This window comes from Hemiscyllium ocellatum, chromosome 10 (genome assembly GCF_020745735.1).
Source record: "Hemiscyllium ocellatum isolate sHemOce1 chromosome 10, sHemOce1.pat.X.cur, whole genome shotgun sequence".
NCBI lineage: Eukaryota > Metazoa > Chordata > Chondrichthyes > Orectolobiformes > Hemiscylliidae > Hemiscyllium > Hemiscyllium ocellatum.
This window is the reverse complement of record NC_083410.1, coordinates 88,419,861-88,441,282: the sequence shown is the minus strand read 5'-3', so window position 1 is coordinate 88,441,282 and position 21,422 is coordinate 88,419,861. Positions and strand designations below refer to the sequence as shown.

The 21,422-nt window shown below is 40.0% G+C and overlaps 1 protein-coding gene across 2 annotated transcripts in view; it reads right to left on the bottom strand.

Annotated features, from left to right (window-relative positions):
* apmap (adipocyte plasma membrane associated protein) overlaps window positions 1-21,422 on the bottom strand; it is a 48,318-nt gene that overhangs the window by 13,392 nt on the left and 13,504 nt on the right. For both annotated transcript variants that reach the window (XM_060831729.1, XM_060831730.1), the window contains 5 exons: window positions 20,968-21,083; window positions 12,979-13,071; window positions 12,038-12,154; window positions 5,787-5,961; window positions 2,918-3,052 (listed from right to left, as the gene is read on the bottom strand). In XM_060831729.1, the coding sequence (XP_060687712.1) occupies window positions 2,918-3,052; window positions 5,787-5,961; window positions 12,038-12,154; window positions 12,979-13,071; window positions 20,968-21,083 (636 nt within the window). The remainder of the gene's footprint in view (window positions 1-2,917; window positions 3,053-5,786; window positions 5,962-12,037; window positions 12,155-12,978; window positions 13,072-20,967; window positions 21,084-21,422) is intronic.

The following is a 21,422-nucleotide window of genomic DNA, read 5'->3' as shown; positions in this document are numbered from 1 at the left end:
AAAGCTTCAACTATCTTCTGTAAAAGAAACGATTGAACACAGAAATATTTAAGACTGTATCAGTGGTTGTGTTTGGGCTTTTGTGCCAACTGTTACATAGTAACTTGCTTACATTAAACAAGTTTGCTCTTGTGGCAGTGGTACTGTCCCTAACTCTAAAACCAGGAGACCTGAACTCCAATCTCACCTGTCCCAGAGATGTGCAATAATGTTTCTGAATAGTTAGTTTAGAAAATATCTGCAGCAATGGTAGCACAATTTTAATAGGGATTTCAATTTTCTTAGTAGTTAGCGATAAACAGATTAGCATATGTCAGAAAACTAATGAATTTCTTGAGCGCATTCACAATAGTAACCTGTACAACATGGCCTAGAATGAACAAAAGGGTATGCCATAAAGACTTCATAAAAAGCCTCACAGTGCACAAACATTCATTGAATAGTGATTACAACAACAAGCTCAAGTTTTAAAGGATAAAATACTCAACAGCCAGTAAAATGCTACACTTAAGGAAAACTGAATTCAATGCAATGATAGAGAAACTGGATGCAGTGAACTGTAAATGTGATAACGATAAAACGGTAGAAATCAGTGGAGGGTGTTAAAGAAAGAACTAATTTGATTCAAATGAAATTATTCTCTTAAGGAGTTTACTTGACAAAATTGTCAACCATGAATCATTAAAGAGGCAAGAGTCAACCTAAACCCAACAAAACAAAATCACAGATCCTGATTAATATGATAGATGCAAAGAATGACAAAGGGGGACAAAGCTGTAAAAATAACAAAAAGAAATGTGCAAAGTGCATCAGAACAAATAGCATTTTTTCATACTAATTATTCAAATCCAAAAGTAATTGAAAATCTTCAGGTTGGAAAGAATTAAAGTGAAATGTTACAAAAAGTCAAATTCTGAAGTACTTAAAATGCATGCAATGGAGTTGTGAGAAGCTCATAAATGAAGGAAGACAGTTGGAATCATGTCAACTATTCCTATTGTGCAATAGTAATCCAAGTAAGGTCACAGCTCAGTACAAATTCTGGAAAGATCAGGATTTCAACAAATTAAAAATAAAAAAGAACTATACATTAAATACTTAAAATAGCACCAACTTGGTATAGGGAAATAACAGATATTATCCAAAACTAGTCATGATAGTCTAGTTATGCTCCAAAAAAGAGGAGCCAGAATTGAATTACATAGCGCAAATACATTTCTATACTAACAGAAATATGAATGAAAAGAAAAAGTAGGTAAAATAGGATGAAAGGAGGCAATGGTCTAGGGCATTATCATCAGACTATTAATTCAGAGATACAAGTAATGTTCTGTACTCGTGGGTTCAAATCCGGCCATGGTAGATGGTGAAATTTGAATTCAATAATAAAAAAAACTGGAATTAAAAGTCTAATGATGAACACAAAACCATTCCTGACTGTCAGTAAAACTGGCTTCCTAAGTGCAGGAAATCTGATGTCCTTACCTGGTCTGACCTACGCATGACTCCAGACCCCTAGCAACGTGGTTGGAAGCCCTTTGGGGAATTCAGCAGAAATGCTGGACTAGCCAGCGACACCCACATCCCATGAGTGAATAAAAGAAAAAGTAACAAAAACCCTTTGAAAACTCAATATCGATGCTGTCAATAAAGAACAATAGACATGCTAAGGATTTACTTGAATGACTATGTACAGCAGAGAAGGAAATTAGCTTGCTAGGCATACCAAGGAAACTAATATTGAAATCAGGGACAGGACTTAAAGAAATATGCTAAATAACAGTAACAAATACATATCGGCAAAGAAGAGAGAAATAACTCAGGACCAAAAGATTTCCCACAATAGGGATTAAAGAAAGTTATTATTGATGAGAATACTATTGATGCTTTCGCTGCAATCTTCCAAAATTCTCATAAGTTGAAAAGCATTCCTTCGGAATAGAAAATTATGCACATCATTCAGCTATTTAATCAACATAGGAAAACCAGAGGATGAGACACCAACTAGGCTAAATTCTATTGTCAGAAAACTAGTGGAGTGAATAATTAAGAAAAAGTGACTGAAGATTGCAAAACCATTCAGCTGACCAGCAAGAGTCAACATGAGTTTGTAAACATTCCACAAAGATTTATATCAGGGCCTCAATTGTTCATCCTATTTTTCAACTTGAGGATGGGATAAAACGCTACGTATTCAAAATTAGCCAATGACACAAAGATAGGTGACACTGCTAACAGTGGAGGTGGAAGAGTAAAATTACTGTAATGTGAGTTTCACTGCAGACCGAAGTTTTCAAAATATTAAAGACAACAGATAAGAGAGACAGAGAGGAAATATTTCCACTATTAGACAGTCTAGGGCCAGGGAAATATTGCAGGCAGCATTTTCAGCAGTAAAGTTCAGAAACATTTCTACATACAAAAAGGGTAAAATCTACAGCTCTTCTACAAACCTCAACTGATGCCACATCGATTGTTAATTTTAAATTGAGTTAGTTTCTTTTTGTTAGTCAAAGGTATTAATAAATATGGGTTAGGATTAGAGATCAGCAATGATCCCACTCAATAGTGGAAAAGGTTCAAGGAGCTTAAATAACTGATCCTATGTTCGACAGATTACCATCTATTCAGAAGCCATTATACTGATTCCATAAATTTTACAGAACATTTTATTTACTTGTTATAAGCCAATCTTGGGAAACATAAAATAGATTAGGTATTGTAATTTGTCCTTTCCTAGACAAAGCATGTTTTACTTAGAGTAATACTTTTTGTATGATCCACAGAAATATGCAGAGAACATTTTAAGGGAATATGACAGATTTACTTTTAATAACACTAAGTAGCAAATGTACCCTCAATCTGATAATGGTCTTGTTCACACAGATATTACTTATGCACAGCATTTTATTCTCACCTTCTAATTCGAGCCATGGTCGTCTCAGTAACTAGTACATAGTCCTCAGCTGGAGAGAGTTGGACTCCGTTTGCAAACCTTAGGTCATCCATTAATACCTCCACTTGTTTTGTTACGGTGTCATATTCCATTAATCTGCAATAATAATAATAAATATCAATTACACACAGGATTAACAACTAGGCAAGAATATTTCAAGAAATTAAAAATGGTGAGTATTGACATTTTGTTTTTTTCACATCAAAACCAAAAAGATAAGCAAGAAGTGCAGAAAAATTTGCAAATGATATCAACTAAAACATAATAAATCACTATTATTATCCATTAAATTCAATTTCATAGTTGGCAGTCGCAGAACCTCAAGTGCTCAGTTTATTTCAGACAGAAACAGTAATGCCTACTCACAGGTTCATAATTCAGTGAGGTGCATAAACCCTTTGTCAAATCTTGAGGTTACTGTTGTACTAAACATTGAGCTCATATATAAAATTACGGATCAAAATGGGTCTGGAAGTAATTGAGAAAATGATCACAACACAGAAGGAATACTTTCATTACATGTTATATTGTAGTAGTGGAGGCTGGTTAGTTCAGTTGGCTGGATGGTTTACGATGAACAGTGATGCCAACAGCACAGATTCAATTCCCATGCTGGCTGGGCTGACTGTGAAGGTTCCACTTTTCAACCTTGCCCTTCGTCTGAGGTGTGGTGACCCTCAGGTTAAACCACCACAAGTCGTCTGTCTCCAATGCAAGTGCAACCTTGTGGTTCTCCAAGACTATGGCTACTTTTCCTTAAGTAGTAGAGCTACCTTTGCTTTTGCTTGAAAGTGCCCATTTGTACCTGACATAATGTTGACAAATACATCCCAGTTCAGGACAATTATCATTCAATGTATCCTAGAATCTACATTTCTGTAGTTAGAAATATTACATCTCCCTCGCCCCCTTTTATTAGTATGGGATTTGAATCCTTGACAATTTTCAACACAGAAAAAATATTTTGAGGTTAGCCAGATTAGATTCCGGATAGATTAATAAGATATTGATGTAATGGAGAAACAAGTCCAGGAAGCTTGTCAAGTTAAAGGCATGAGAAAACACTTAGGCCATAACCACAATAAAAAAGGTAAAGGATGGTTAGAAAGGCAATAGGTTTTGAAATGCGAATAGTCCAAAAATAGGAGTTGTCATACTTTGTTCAATGGAGTGTTCCAGAGACAGGCAATGGGACTTCTGTTTATGATCTAAACAAATTACATGGTCTTAGAGACAATTTAAACTGGCCAATTTCACAGATAATAGCCAAATAGGAGACAGATAAACCAAACAAGTCGTTCTAGAAGGACATTGACAGTACTAGCCCGTGGAAAGAACTCAACAGAATTTCAGTGCCAATAAGTGAAAAGATTTACAAACTGGCAGATGCCAAGGGAACGTCTTTAACATTGAAGTAGAAATTAGGAGAAACTCAGTATGATCAATTTAGCCGATTAGTGCAGCATTCTGTGTGACACACAATCACGCTGACCAAGACAGCTTCACGTTTCAATCATTGCTCTGGGCACTTCAACCATATCTCATTATTCCTAACACTTCAAGATTGAGTAGAGTATTCATGAAGTGGAAGGCAGAAAGCTAGAGTTTGTTTGCTTAAATGACAGGAAGGCAGACTGTGTGGTCTCTTTAAGAGATAAAGTACTTTCCAAAGCTTGGGGATTTTTAAAAAAAATGTCTGCAAGCAGCTGTAGATACATAGATAGTTCTAAACTGGAAACATGTAAAAATTGGCTGTGTCATTGGAAAATCTTAGGCTTGTTTTGTTGTTTTGGTAACTAGCTTGAATCAGCCAATTAATTTAGACCAAGCCCTTAGATACTGAAAACCTATCACATTTAAACCTGATGATTTTGACTACCAGGAACCAATCTGATTGTAAAAAATATACAAGAATATAAAACATGCGGACATTTTGAAAATTGACTGTGAGTACATCTGCCATCTGAAGAAAAAACATCTCACTCTCACAGACATCCCCACGCTCTCTAAAAACACTATCTATTCATAAAGGTACACAGCACTCTTAGATAATTTTCCAGACACCAGAATTTACTCGAGAGAGGTAGAACAGAAGAAATTACTGAGAAAACATCCCTGACAGCAGAATCAACAGAAGACAGGAGAAACAGCGGAACATTCCTTAAGGCACATTGTGTGAACTTCAGACTAAGTTTTAATATTTTGTTTTGTTATATAAGTGGGGCTTGTATTTATTTGAACATCGTCCTATTAGAATTTTGATTTATTCGGAAATAGGTAGTTTGAGAGGAATTGTTCATTTTATTAGTTGTTCTGTTAATTCATTCACTGTTGGAGTTAGATAAATAAATTGTTCCTTATTGAGTACAGAGGGAATGAAAGAATTTCACTTCATTTAACCATCCCTTTATATCAGTCTGGGGTGGGGGTGGTGGTGAGAGGTACGTTACACCACTTGTCACACTTCTTTATCAGATTATGAGGTAAGACTAGCTTCTTTGGGTGTTTCAGTTTTAATTATCAGAGAGGTGTCGACCTCTACTCCAAACACTAAAAAGAGACAATGGAGAGACAATCCAGGCTACCCAGTGATCTCTAATAGAAAAAGCATGTGAGTGAAGGTCATGTTTGGTCATGATGCCTCCTTAACAAATTAATTTCAAAGGTTTGTGCAAGTAAATTCAGGCTGGATAGAGGACAGCCAACAGCTGCTAATATGGAACAGCACAAGTCAGTGATTCCAGGAGAACCAAAGGAAAAGATGTTACATAAATACAAAGTTTGTCATCTGTTAACAATACAAGTAATGACAGAACTCCAAAATACTCACCGCCCATCAGCAGTGCCCTCCATCACCAGGTATCGGTTATCTCTCCTCTGCCACTTACTGCTGGAATCAGTGAAGTAGATCTTTCTGCCATCCTGTGTGATGCTGAGGTCATTCACAAAGGCCATTCGCCTGCCTTGAATAATCTTCTGAGCAGAGACGAGCATCTCCACTTCACCTGAAATTATTTATGACAGAACAAGTAAGTGCTGTCCCTGGTTGGAACCATGAAGTCTATATAAACAGGCCTGGTTCATTAAAGATCTCAAACAAAAGAACTTATCTTCCAATGTCTGGATGCTTAGATTATAAACATCAGGAATTCAATGGAGACTTTCAGCAACTGCTACAATTAACCAAGAATCTTTGATAAAACAATATTTTATAATATAGTAAATTCACAACAGAACAAATTCCAGGAGATGCGCCTAGAAGTGTGTGTTAAATGGAGCATCAAGATAGCAATGGAGGGGCCTATGCAATCCAATTTGTTCAAATGCACTATTATACCAAAACAAAATTCCAAAATAAAGTTGGGAGTCAGTACCGGAAAAACTCAGTGATCATTTTCTGTTTAGCATGTTACCTCTGATTTAATCCACTATGTTGTCAATGTAGTCAAATATATTTCCACCGTTCTCATGCTACATTGCAAAATCCTGGATCATCTCCATGGCCTCTGCATCTTCAACAAGAAAAATGGGCAGCTGACTGAGTGAGCATTCATTGAACTCTTCAGGGTCATCAGCCTCAGATGCCTTAGTTAAAGAATGTAATGCATCTATTATTGCCTCTTCTATCAGTTGCATTGTGCAGCATGGTGTCATGTTATCCACCTTGACATACGCTTTCTTGATTGGCTCTGGTGGAATTTCCATGGTCGCTACATGCGAGTATAAAGAATCTCATAATTAGGTTTGTTGGTTTCACCCTACTCCTTGGCATTCTAAGAGCCTTGTTCAGTCATAGCCGATTTCAACCCAGTGTGAAGGAAGCAGTTGGTACGTGCAGTTTATCTTGCCATCTTCCATGCCTTCATGAACATGGCCTTTAGAACAGCTGGATTGTACAACTGCAAACCTCTGGCCTGGATAACCTGAAAGATCAGCTGCTATCTGTAGTGGGTTTTCTGTTTCATCCCATGATCCATCGGCAAGAGCTTAGCAGTGATGTTGGAAGGCACCTCTGGACTTAACACTAGATGCTAATGATAATCTTTTTCTTCTGTCAATACATTATTTCCATTTTCCTGATCCATTCCTCAAATTCCTGGATGTAATCCCAGGTAGTTTTGTTCATCTCAGTACATGGTAGTGGCTTGACATTTGCAAAGCAATGTGGTTTTTCAAACAATGTCTGTTTCAATTTATAGTTTAAAAAGTAAAAATGTTTTCATATAAACAACAGTATAAATGAGATAATCAATTATATCCCAAGTACAAAAAGAACCACAGTAAATGACAGACACTGTATTTCATCTTTGTACAGCAGCACCCATCCTTTCAGCATAATGCCATCTATCAGAGAGATATTGTTATTCTTTTGTTTGCACAGTACAAATCTGGTGACAGGGACTGAGTTCTTTGCGAGATAATTTTTAAAAAATTCACTTATGGGATGTAGGTGTCGCTTATTGCCCATCCCTAGATGCCCTTGAGAAGGTAGGGATGAGTTGCCTTTCTGAACTGCTGCAATCCATTGTAGATCCACAATGCTGTAAGCGAGGGAGTGCTAGGTCTTGGACCTGGCACTAAAGAAGTGGTTATACAACCACAAGTGAGGACGGTAAGTAGCTTTGAGGAAAAACTTGCAGGTGGTAGTCTTCCCATGTATTTGCTGCTCTGGTTTCTCTAGATAGTCATGGTTATGGTTTTGGAAGAAGTTGGCAAGCTTCTCGAGTCTTGTTGGAGCTTTAATCATCCGGACAACCTAGGCAATGTGTAATGTTTTCATTTGATCTCTCCGATTTCAAACCATTACTATTGCTATAACCCTCTCTGATGGCACTACTGGATAAGTAAAATCCCAGAATAAAATCTGGCTTATGGATCAATTTCAGAATTTTAATTAATGTGGTGACCATCTGCTGAAACACAGCCACATGTGGCTTCAGATTTTTTTTAAAAACAACAGAACAGAAATTTATTATATTAACAAAAGAATAAAAAGCAAACCAGGTTATTTAGATATTGAACACACCTAAAAATATCTTAAAACATACAGCAAAATGAAGTCTCACTTTCTGACACTATCCGTTAAAGACTCCAATTCAGAGAAATCACTTCTCTCTCAGATCTTCAAATTCGAATTAATGGATTCTTCCCACGTTTTTCCTGTGAAAGGTGAGGTCTTCTTACATGAATATTCACAAAACTGAGAGCTTTGATTTTGCCACCTGTTAATAACCTGCAGATTTCTAACCAAATACTCCGAGTTTGGAGGTATTATAAACTAAATATTTACACTGAGGTAACTTATTCCCTTAACAGTCCCATACTCCTTTCTAGGTGAGAAATTACATTTGCTTCCGATTCCAGTCATAACACCTCTAAAATGACCTAAACACTTTCAATCTCCGAGTTTCCAAAGTTAAAATCAATCTTTCATTTTCCTAAACTAAAACAAACTAATGGTTTTCAATGTTTACCCCACCTGGCATAAAACAATCACAGGAAGAACAACCTTCCCTTAAACCTTAGGTCACCCCTACATTCTGCCACAAAATTAACCTCGAGTGTGGGGTACTGAAAAAGCACAGCAGGTCAGGCAGCATCCGAGGAGCAAGAGAATCAATGTTTCTGGCAAAATTCCTGCTCATTCCTGATGAAGGGCTTTTGCCCGAAACATTGATTCTCCTGCTCCTCGGAAGCTGCCTGGCCTGCTGTGCTTTTCCAGCACCACACTCTCAACTCCGATCTCCAGTATCTGCAATCCTCACTTTTGCCACAAATTTAACCTGCCTATGCACCACTATTTTAAACTATCAACTCTCAAAAGTACCACTTACCACACATTTTAGACTCTCATGTCTGTGGAGCTCTTGCAAAAATTTCCAATTTCCTTTTCTGTTTCATGATATTTTGTCTGGACCTTATAGCAATTCTACACCCAATTTTGTGCTGCTTACATGGGGTACGTGAGTAGGATCCAGGAAGTCAGATTCACATCAGTTCTGTTCAAGAGTCAGCAGATTCAAAGCTTTAACTCTGTTATCTCCCCATAAATGCTGCCAGAGCTACTGAGTTTCTCAAGCAATTTCTTTCACTAGTAAATTCACAACTTGTCAAATTCTCTGGACAGCATGAGAATGGCCCAGTTTCAGGTAGCATTATGCTAAAAAGACAGCAATTAAAAAGTAATAACAAGTATACCGTTTTTCTTCATTGAAGCCTCTCACCCCAAGCACCAATTCCTTTCGATTCCTGCATAAAATGATCCTCGCTGTTTCTTGATTTCATGGTGAAAGCAGAAGTCAGTTCATGAGGAGCTCATTCAAATTACATGTGATTAAAGTAGGTGAAGGTTTTCAGAGGCTTATTTTTGCACTGACCTACTTTTCGATCCCCTTTCTCCTACTTGCCAAGGAGCTACTGACTGCCACTTCTCTCACCCCTTTTAAGCATGGCACATGGGTGGAAGATTATAAAATCGCTCTTTCTGTGCTTCTTCAAAGGAGACAAAGGAACAGTGCATAATTAGACTGGTGTGTTACTCTGCAACCATACAATATCCAGCTAGTTGCATCATAAAGCACACCGACAGTGATCCTCCTAATTGCTGTTGCTTCTGAATCAAAAGCCAAGTATCAGACATAGTTCAGTTGTTTACACTTGTACCACAATGACATAGGTTCAAGTCCCATGTCAGAAACTTGAGCACAATAGCTAGGATGCCATTCCCATGCAGGCTAAAGGAAAACTATATTGCTGAAGACTTTGCATTTTTTAATATGGTACTGATGGCTCTTAAGCAGACAAAACATTTTCAAATTCGATTTTCAAAACAAACAGGAGACTTTTCTCCCACTCCGGCCTATCACCCTCACCTTGACCTCCTTCCACCTATCCCACCTCCATCGCCCCTCCCCCTAGTCCCTCCTCCCTACCTTTTATCTCAGCCTGCTTGGCTCTCTCTCTCTTATTCCTGATGAAGGGCTTATGCTCGAAACGTCGAATTCTCTATTCCTGAGATGCTGCCTAACCTGCTGTGCTTTGACCAGCAACACATTTGCAGCTGTGATCTCCAGCATCTGCAGACCTCATTTTTTACTCCCACACACTGGCCTGTATTTAGAATTCAAGTAACAAAGCATACTGGTTATTTGTCATTCTTGTTTATGGGACAATGCTGCAGGAATACTGGTTTCTGGCATTTCCCAAAATGCAATATTAACAATTATAAAACTATTTAATTGGCTCGAAAACGTTTGGATCATTCTAGATTGTGACGATCTCTAAGATTTTGGTTGAGATTCTATATGACATCAGCGCTGAATACTAATACGTGTGTCAGGAACTAAACACAATTTAACGTGCAAATTGTGTTGACTTTACACTCCCACAATCAAAAGGTGAAGCCGACACAAGATTACCTTTTTAATTTATTTATTCATGGGAAGTGGACGCCTGGCTAAGCTACATTGATGTGGGTCTTGAGTCACATGCAAATCCATCTGGATAAGGATGGCACATTTCCTTCCCTAAAGAATAGCAGAATTCCCTAAAGAATTGTTTTTACAACAATTAACAGTGGTTAAATGATTACCATTGCTTTCTTTTCAGAGTTTTAAAATTGAATTCAAATTTCACCATCTACCACAGTGGGATTCAAACCCATGTCCTCAGGACACGAGACTGGGGTTCTGGATTATGAGTCCAGTGATATTACCACCTACGTAGCCTTCCTCTCTTGACAGAGATTCAACTATTAGAAAAGCACATTGTGGAGTTCTGCCAATTCAAATAACTTGTTCTGCTGACATTCCAATTTCAATTCGCAGTATGCCAATACAGAATCATAGAAAGCATGAGCAGGAGTAGGCCGTAAGAGTAGCCCTTTGAGCCTGCTCCAACATATGTGATAAACACAGTAGATCATTCAACTCAACAGACTGTTTCCACTCTTCCCTCATATCTTTTGATGTCTTTAGCTTCAAGCGCTTTATCCAACTCGTTCCTCAAATATTCAATATTTTGGTCTTGACTGCTTTCTGTGGTAGAGAATTCCACCAACATGCTGGATTAAGACATTTCCCCTAATCAGAGTCCTAACTGATTTACTCCGTATCCTTAGACTGTGACCCCGGTTATGGACTCCATGAACAGTCCTCATGCATCTAACCCATCTAGCCCTGCTAGAACCTTTTAGGTTTCTCATTCTTCTGAACTCCAATGAACTTAATCCAAAAGCCTATATGCCAGCCCTGCTATCCCAGGAATCTCCTGATGAAGGGCTTATGCTCGAAACGTCGAATTCTCTATTCCTGAGATGCTGCCTAACCTGCTGTGCTTTGACCAGCAACACATTTGCAGCTGTGATCTCCAGCATCTGCAGACCTCATTTTTTATCCCAGGAATCAGTCTGGTAAAGGTTTGCTGCATTCCTTCTATAGTAAGAACATTTTCCTCAGATAAAGAGATCAAAATTGTATATAATATTCCAGACGTGGTGCCACCAAGCCCTGTATTATTGCAGAAAGACATACCTGCTTCTCTATTCAAATAACCTCATTAAGAAGGCCAAGATACCATTTGCCTTCTTGACCGCCTACAGAACCTGCATGTTTACATTCAATGACTGCTGTATGAGGACATCCAGATCTCACTGCACACTCCTCTCTCTCAACTTGTAGCCATTCAGATAATAATCCACCTTCCTGTTTTTGCACCTGAACCGGATAACCTCACATTTATCCACATTACGATATAGTGGGCCTTGCATGTGCCCACTAACTTAGCTTCTTCAAATTCCACTGAAACATTTCTATATCCTCTTCACAGTTCACTTTCCTACCTAGCCAAGCAATAGTTTGTAGAACGATTGAAACTGGGGATGACATTAAAGTTGTACAGTGTGTGGTGTAAGAACAGTTAGCTCATTCCATTCTCTTGGACATCAAAGTTGTGCAGCCTAATCCTTGGAGTGCAGGAGAGGGAAGAGCGTTCTCTCTTTACAAAGAAATAAACACCAGATCCATTATAAATTTTACACATCCTTAGTGATCAATTATCTTCCAAGTGATTGAAATACTCTACCTGTGACTGGATTAATCTCAAATAGTCCATAATAAGCATCAGCCACAAACAGAGTCCCATTAGGGCCTACTCGGATTCCCAAAGGTCTTCCACATGTTGGTTCATCTTCTCTTGTTCCTGGATGCAAAATAAAGTTTCAGCAACATCAACAGTTCGAAGGATATTATGAGAGAAAACGAGATACAGAAAACAGAGAGCAAGAAGTTAAAGCAACATAGAAAAGGAATTAAATAGTTTCTCAAAAACTCAAGGATTAGGAGTAGGAATAGGCCCTTATAGCCTTTCAAGCCTTAAGACCCATTTTGATAGGATCACAGATGATCTGATTGTGGCTTCAAGTCCTGTCCAGTCCCATACCCCTCAACTCCATCATTCAAAAGTCCAACTTACTCAGGTTTGAATCTATTCAATGACCTAGCATCCACTGCATTGTGAAGAGGAGAATTCCAGAGAATGGATCTCAAAGTAAAGATTTCTCCTGATCTGTCTTAATGAGACTCCTAAGCTTCAAACTGTGGCCCCCTAGTTCATACTTGACCACAGAGTTCCTACATGTACTCTGTCAAGTCCCCTTAGTATCCTATACTTTAGTATGATCAGCTCCCGTTCCTCTAAACCACCATGAGCAAAGGCTCAACCCCTGCCCTGCTGTGCTGTTGCTGTGCAGCCAAAGTGAAATCAGGGTTAGCATTAAGACATTTTATTTTTCTCAATTTTAGACATGAACTTTAAATTAATTTTATTCTCATCATCAAGCCAACTTTTCCAAAGCAGCAAGTTTGTTATTAAATTAACATTTAAGTTAAAGCTAAAGAGAACAGAAAATAAAGCCATTTGAAAAAGTGACTATTTCTGCAGGACCACTTAACTAAATACAGCTTGATGTAAAAACTACTCCTAAACCGCATCAAAGAAAACAGTCATTTTTGTCCATGACTCACCACAAGGAAGTTTGCCTATTCTTGCCAGGGTATGTATTTGTCCATCACTTATTTTCAGAATCTGTCCATCAGCCGTACCAGTGAATATGACCTCTGCAGAGATCCCACATATAGAATTCAGTTACAAAACAAGCTTCACTCAGCATCTTCCTAGAAAAAAGCAAAACTAGAGATCCGGTCACTCATATCCTCAGCTGCAAGTTTAATCAGAACTAAAAAGAAAAGACTTGGATTTGAGGTTCTGGATTAGTGGTGCTGGAAGAGCCAGCAGTTCAGGCAGCATCCGAGGAGCAGTAAAATGGATTTGAGGTTCATGACCTCAAGATGTCCTAAGGTTCTTTGCTGATAAGAATGCAAAACCACTGTTGTAGGAAAAGACGGTTGCTAATTTATGCAAGATAAAGCAATAAACAATGCTATAGTGCCATGATAATGTACTTTTTGTAACAATGGTTGAGGGATGAATAAAACAAGGAAAGATCTCTTACACTTCTTTGAAATAAACTTTATCCAATCAGGACTGCACTGAAATATCAGCCTGGATTTGTGCTTAAGTCCTTAGAGTGGGATTGGAGTGTTTTGTCTCAGAGGCTAGAGTGCTGCCAATTCATCTGAGTAGAATGAATACTTCTTTCCTCAGCATCAGTTTAAAAAGATTCAACTCCAAATGAGTATAGTTAATGCTAATTTAGTTGCTGTTCGATCCACAATCACAAAACAGACCCGAAACCAACATTAATTACTAATGTCATGCAAAGGGCTATCATAATTCCTGATATAACAAATACAATTAAAAGAAAGATTGCTAATAAAGTTGAAAGGTATTAAGATACAGTGTTTGAGCACAAGAGACCATTTCCTTCCTTGTGTACATCTTGTCATGATGACAGAAGATTCATGTGCAAAATAATTTCTGTACTGTACTGAGAACGTGATGCACTGAGATGCTGCCTTATGGGTGGGATATTAAAACAAGGCCACATCTGCCCCTCGTGTGAATATAAAAGATCCCAAAACACTCTCAAAGACAGAAGGGTCCTTCATAGCATCCTGGTCAACATTCATTCCTCAACCCACACAATGAAAGGATATTACTTGGTCATTATTACATTACCACTTCAAGGGGCTTGCTGCTTAAAAAAAGAGTCAAGGAACACGAATCATAATAGTAAAATCTGTTCTGGAACATTAATAAATAAAGCAAAGTCAAACTGATTTATCTACTCATTCAGGGGATGCAGGTGTCATTCACTTGACCAGCATTTATTACCAAGCCCTGATTGCCTTTGAGAATGTGATACTGAGCTACCTTCTTGAACTACTGTCGTCTTTGTATTGGAGGTACACCAACAGTACTGTCATGGAAGGAGTTTAGGATTTTGACTAGACCACGCTGAGGTAACTATAATAAAGTTCCATGTCACAGCACTATGAAAAGGAACTCCTAAGTGGTGTTCCTTCATCCTTCTGGGCAGTATGGCTCCGGGTTTGACAGATGCTCCCGAAGCACTCTTGATAATATTTAACATGACAAATAGGGTGACAATCAAGTGTTCTGCTTTGTCCTGGATAATGCTGAGCTTCTTGAAAGTTACTGGAGCTGTGCAAATCCAGGCAAGTGAAGTGTATCCCATCACATGCCTGACTTGTGCCTTGTACACAGTGGACAAGCTTTGGAAGGGAGTTACTCATTACAGAATTCCCAGACTCTGTCATGTTCTGACAGCCACAGCATTTATATGGCTGGTGCATTTAGTATCTGATCAATTCAGTGATTGTTATTCTATTGATCAAAGCAAGGTGGTTAGAACCTTATTTATTAGAAATGGTAAATGGCTAGCAGTTGAGTGGCAGAAATGTCACTTACCACTAATCAGCCTAAGCCTGGATATTGTGTTGCTCTTGCTACACGTGGACACAGACTCCGTCAATGTCGGAGGAGTTATGATAGCTGCTGAATATTTTAAAATCATCAGCGAACAATCCCACTTCTGATCTTATAATGAAAGGAATGACAATGATGAAGCAACTGAGATGGGTTCGGCCACAGACAGTACTAAGGCTGAGTTAGTTGACTTCTAATTCCTTGTGCTAGGCATGATCCCAGTCAGTACAGTGGTTTCCTCAAATTCCCATGAACCTCATTTAGGACTCCCTGTAGTCTCACCCAGTCAAATGGGCAGCTGCTGTCACCAAAATTAGAGTTTAACTTTTTTGTTTGGTCCAAAGCTATAATGAGCTTGGGAGTCAATTGGCTCTAGTGGAACTCAAACTAAGACTATGACTGAGCAAGTGCTATCTAATACCACTGCCAATGGCCAATTCCATCATTTGCCTGAAAATGAACACAGTCCCCAGGCCACAAATGGGTTCTATTCTGGATTCCATTTGCAAGTCGTTTTGTACAATAGTTGGAACACAATACAGGGCCATGTAAAGCAGCCATTCGTAAGTACAGGAATGTTTGTATGTCAAGTCTTGAAACCTACTCCCCGGTATGGGACAACATTCATAAATTTGAGTATTTGTAAATCGGACACTTGTTAATCAGGGACTTCCTGTAATAGGACAGTAATTGCTTAGGTTATATCTGTACTGCTTTTTATAAACAGCACGTACCTGGACTATTCTCTACATTCCCCATAGTGCAGCTATTTCTGGAGCATAACTCTTCAGTAGTATGGTCAAAATATTTAGCACTCATAGCCTTTACAGTATCCAGTACCTTCAGTTCCTTTTTGATATCAAACTGACAGAATTAAGTTAGTGGAAAACTGACATCTGTGATGATGGGGACCTCAGGAAGAGCTTGAGATCGATCATACAGTTGACATTTCTGGCTAAAAGTAAATGCAATTACATCAGCCTTGTTCTTTGCACTTATGTATTGGACTCTCCCATCGTTCCAGAAACTTCTACTCAAGCAAGTTGCTTTATTGTCAATCATCATACATTGCACAGTGTATGAATTCAATCACTTAGCTCTGTCTACTTGCATGCAGCTTCTGCTGTTTGGCGTGCAAGTAGTCCTGCATTGTAACTTCAGTGGGTTGACACCCCTTGTTTGGTTCACCATCACCACCTTAAATATTCACTCCTTCCACCATCAATACACAGTGGCATGAGTGTGTACCATCTGCATGAGGCATTGCAGTAATTCACGAAGACTCCCTCGAAAACATTTTCCAAATGTATCCCCCAAGATCCATCTCCTTGTACTCTCTCCAGTGCAATCAAAACTACATGACTGTACTGGAGAGGGCGCAGAGGAAATTCACCAGGATGTTGACTGGGATGAAAAGCCTGAGTCAGGAGAGGAGAATTTGTTAGGCTGAATTTGTTTTTCTTGGAATAGAGGCAGCTCAGGAGGGGGATGGATCCTGACTGAAGCATACAAAAATAACAGAGATATACACAGAGTAGCTCATGAGATTCTCTTTCTTATGGCAGACATGACTAATACTAGAGGGCATAAGTTTAAGTTGAGAAGCAAGTGGTTTAGAAAAGATCTGAAAAAGAATTTTTCCACCCAGACAATAATAGAAATGTGAAACATGAGGCCTGAGAGGATACTGGAAGTAGATGATGACAGAACATTTAAGAAGCACCTGGATGAGCACTTAAAATATCAGGCATAGCATGCTATGGGATTAGAGTAGTTTTGTATTTGTTGGTTGGCAAAGAGATGGTAGGCCAAAGGGTCTGTTTCTATGCTGTATGATTTTATATGAAGACCACCATCTCCAAACCATACACCACCTGTTAATATTATCCCCTTGTTTAAGAAAGGTAGTAGGGATAATCCAGGTAATTACAGTGTGATAAGTCTAACATTAGTGGTAGGGAAACTGCTGAAGAGGATATTGAGGGATAGGATTTATTTACATTTGAAAGAAAATGGGCTTTTCAGTGACAGGCAACATGGTTTTGTGCAGGGAAGGTCATGTCTTACCAACTCAATAGAATTCTTTGAGGAAACGACAAAGTTGATTGATGAGAGAAGGGCTGTTGATGTCATATACATGGACTTCAGTATGGCGTTTGATAAGGTTCCCCTTGGTCAGCTGATGGAGAAAGTGAAGTCATACCGGGTCCAAGGTGTACTAGCTAGATGGATAGAGAACTGCCTGGGCAACAGGAGACAGAGTAGTAGTGGAAGAGAGTTTCTCCAAGTGGAGAACTGTGACTAGCGGTATTCCACAGGGATCCGTGCTGGAACCACTGTTGTTTGTGATATACATAAATGATCTGGAGGAACTTATAGGTGGTGTTACTGGCAAATTTGCAGGTGACACTAAAGATTGGTGGAGTAGCAAATAGTGAAGGGAACTGCCAGAGAATGCAGCAGAACATAGATAGATTGGAGGGTTGGGTAGAGAAATGGCAGATGCCGTTCAATCTGGGCAAATGCGAGGTGATGCATTTTGGAAAATCCAATTCAAGAGCAAACTATACAGCAAATGGAAAAGCCCTGGGGAAAGCTGGTGTACAGAGAGATCTGGGTGTTCAGGTCTATTGTACTCTGAAGGTGGCAATGCAGGTCGACACAGTGGTCAAGGCAGCATAAGGCATGTTTTCTTCATCAGATGGGGTATTGAGTACAAGAGTTGTCAGGTCAGGTGGTAGTTGTATAGGGCTTCGGTTCGACCGCATTTGGAATACTGTGTACAGTTCTGGTCGCCGCATTACCAAAAGAATGTGGATACTTTGGAGAGGATGCAAAGGAGGTTAACCAGGATGCTTCCTGGTATGGAGGCTGCTAGCTATGAAGAGAGGTTGAGTGGATTAGGATTATTTTCATTAGAAAGACAGAGGTTTAGGGGGAACCAGATTGAACGCTACAAAATGATGAAAGGTGCAGACAGCATGGATAGCAAGAAGCTTTTTCCCCTCAGAGTGGAGGACTCAATTATTAGGGGCCATGAGTTCAAGGTGAGAGGGGAGAAGTTTAAGGGAGATATGCATGGAAAGTTCTTTACACTTAGGGTGGTGGGTGTCTGGAATGAGTTGCTAGCGTAGATGGCAGAGGCGGGCACAATAGCATCATTTAAGATGCACCTAGACAGATACATGAAATGGGCAGGCAGCAAAGGGATACAGATCCTTAGAAAACAGGCGACAGGTTTAATTAGAGGATCTGATTTGGTGCAGGCTTGGAGGTCCTATTCCTGCCCTGTAATTTTCTTTGTTCTGACTTGAAACTATATCCGTTATTCCTTCAATTTGGCTAGGCCAAAATCCTTAAACTCCTTTCCTACCAGCACTGCGGGTGTAGAGCTCATAAGAACTGACTCCAAAACTGCAGTGCTCCCACTGACCTACAGGTGACACTGTAAATATAGTGTAAAATTTAAGGGCATTTCATCAACCTTGTCCAAAAATTATTCACAAAACATTTCCCTAAAATTCAACATTGTGCATTTAACAGAATTGCACAGTGACACATCTCAAAAGATTTGACCTTTGGTTATTATACTCTCATTAACAATTACTATGGTATAGCATGCTACTATAAACTATCTAGTCCTGTCTTGCCCAACATAACTTAGAGCTGAAAATATGTTGCTGGAAAAGCGCAGGTCAGGCAGCATCCAAGGAGCAGGAGAGTCGACGTTTCGGGCATGAGCCCTTCTTCAGGAATGAGGAAAGTGTGTCCAGCAGGCTAAGATAAAAAGTAGGGAAGTGGGACTTTGGGGAGTGGCGTTGGAAATGCGATAGGTGGAAGGAGGTCAAGGTGAGGGTGATAGGCCTGAGTGGGGGTGGGGGCGGAGAATTCAGGAAGAAGATTGCAGGTTAGGAAGGTGGTGCTGAGTTCGAGGGATTTGACTGAGACAAGGTGGGGGGAGGGGAAATGAGGAAACTGGAGAAATCTGAGTTCATCCCTTGTGGTTGGAGGGTTCCGAGGCGGAAGATGAGGTGCTCTTCCTCCAGCCATCGTGTTGCTATGGTCTGGCGATGGAGGAGTCCAAGGACCTGCATACCCTTGGTGGAGTGGGAGGGGGAGTTGAAGTGTTGAGCCACGGAGTGGTTGGGTTGGTTGGTCCAGGTGTCCCAGAGGTGTTCTAAAATGTTCCGCAAGTAGGCGGCCTGTCTCCCCAATATAGAGGAGGCCACATCAGGTGCAGCGGATGCAGTAAATGATGTGTGTGGAGGTGCAAGTGAATTTGTGGTGGAGATGGAAGGATCCCTTGGGGCGTTGGAGGGAAGTAAGGGTGTATGTGTGGTGGGGGGGGGGGGGGGGGTGTGCAAGCGCTAGTTTTGCATTTCTTGCAGTTGCAGGGGAAGGAGCCAGGAGTGGAGGTTGGGTTGGTGAGGGGTGTGCACTTGACAATGGAGTCACAGAGGGAATGGTCTTTTCAGAACGCTGATAGGGGAGGGGAGGGAAATGTATTTCTGGTGGTGGGGTCCGTTTCGAGGTGGCGGAAATGATGACGGGTGACATGATGTATGTGGAGGTTGGTGGGGTGGTAGGGGAGGACCAGTGGGGTTCTGTCCTGGTGGCGATTGGAGGGGCGGGGCTCAAGGGCAGAGGAGCAGGAAGTGGGTGAGATGCGGTGGAGGGCATTGTCGATCACGTCTGGGGGGAATCTGCGGTCTTTGAAGAAGGAGGCCATCTGGGTTGTACGGTATTGGAACTGGTCCTCCTGGAAGCAGATGCGGCTGAGACAAAGGAATTGGGAATATGGGATGGCGTTTTTACAGGGGGTAGGGTGGGAGGATGTGTAGTCTAGGTAGCTGTGGGAGTCGGTCGGTTTATAGTAGATGTCTCTGTTGATTCGGTTGCCCGAGATAGAAATGGAAAGGTCTAGGAAGGGGAGGGAGGAGTCAGAAACAGTTGCATTTCTTGCGGTTGCAGGGGAAGGTGCCGGGAGTGGAGGTTGGGTTGGTTAGCATTTCTTGTGGTTGCAGGGGAAGGTGCCACACTTTCCACATTCCTGAAGAAGGGCTCATGCTCAAAATGTCGACTCTCCTGCTCCTTGGATGCTGCCTGACCTGCTGCGCTTTTCCAGCAATATATTTTCAGCTCTGATCTCCTGCATCTGCAGTCCTCACTTTCTCCTACAACATAACTTAGAGAAAGGACAGACATTTACTGAAATGGTAGCAGGAATAAGAGACTTCAATTATGTTTGTGATTTTGAGAAGATTTGTAGCTCTGTTAAGTCTGTAAGTTAGCTCGTTGAGCTTGAAGGTTTGTTTTTAGATGTTTCGTCACCATTCTAGGTAACATCGTCAGTGAGAGTTTCTGGTGAAACGCTGGTGGTATGTCCCGCCTCTCTATTTATAGGTCTTGGTTTCTTAAGGATGGTGATGTCATTTCCGGTTTTTTTTTCTCAAGGGAAGATAGATAGGGTTTAAATTGATGTGTTTATTGATGGAGTCCTGGTTAGAATGCCATGCCTCTAAGAATTCTTGTGCGTGTCTTTGTCTCACCTGTCCTGGTATGTGTGTGTGTTGTCCCAGTCAAAGCGGTGCCCTTCTTTGTAGGTATGTATAAAAACTGGTATAGTGGGTCGTGTCCTACATATTTCAATTATGTGGAGAGGATTAAGAAACGAGGATCTCCTCCTTGGACAAAATAGATTTAAGGGAGATTTATTAGAGGAGTTCAACATCGTATACGGTTTTGGTAGAGTTAAATTGTTTACACTGACGTTGGGGTTGTGTTGTGTATTGCACTGCTTGAAACAAAATGGGTGGAAGCAAAATCAATAGTAATGCTCAAAAGGAATTGGATATCCTTGAAAAGGTAAAAATTGTAGGGCTACAAGGAAAGAGGAGAATGGGGTGAACTGATTCTTGTAAGCATTGACCCAAGCACCATAGAAAAAATGACCTCCTTCAGCAATATGAATCTTGATTCTATAGTAACATGGGCTGCACTGACCAGAAGAATAGTAACGAAGAGACTTTGCTTCTTGAATTTTATAAACTTTCTCCTATCCTAAAACCAGATTTAATATTAAAGTTACCAAAGTGAATTCATACCTCCAAGGTGTGCAATAGATTCTGGTCCAATCAGCTGGCCGTCAAATAAGCGTTCAGCTTGTCTGAGTTTGAGGTTAGGCTCTAAAGGACCTGCCAGCAGAGGAGGTTCCTTGTAACTGCAGACGAGAAAAAAAGCTATCATAAAAGGTTAAAAACCTGAAGTTAGGGATACTTTAAGGACAAACAAACTTGATTTAATAACTGAATCAACTAGTAATATTGCAACTTTATTGGAAATAATGGTTTTAAAATGGAGTAAAGGTTAGAAACAGTATGTATAAATAGCAAATGCTCCTGAATGAGAATATTTGTGGAATTGCCATAGTTGGCATGATTTGTAATTGTGACAGCAATGACTAGAAATACCTCATCTTCAAAAATTCAGGTTTCCAGTGAAACTCCAATATACCATGCAGGTGACAACACATTTATGCAGATTACTAGTATCCTTCAAT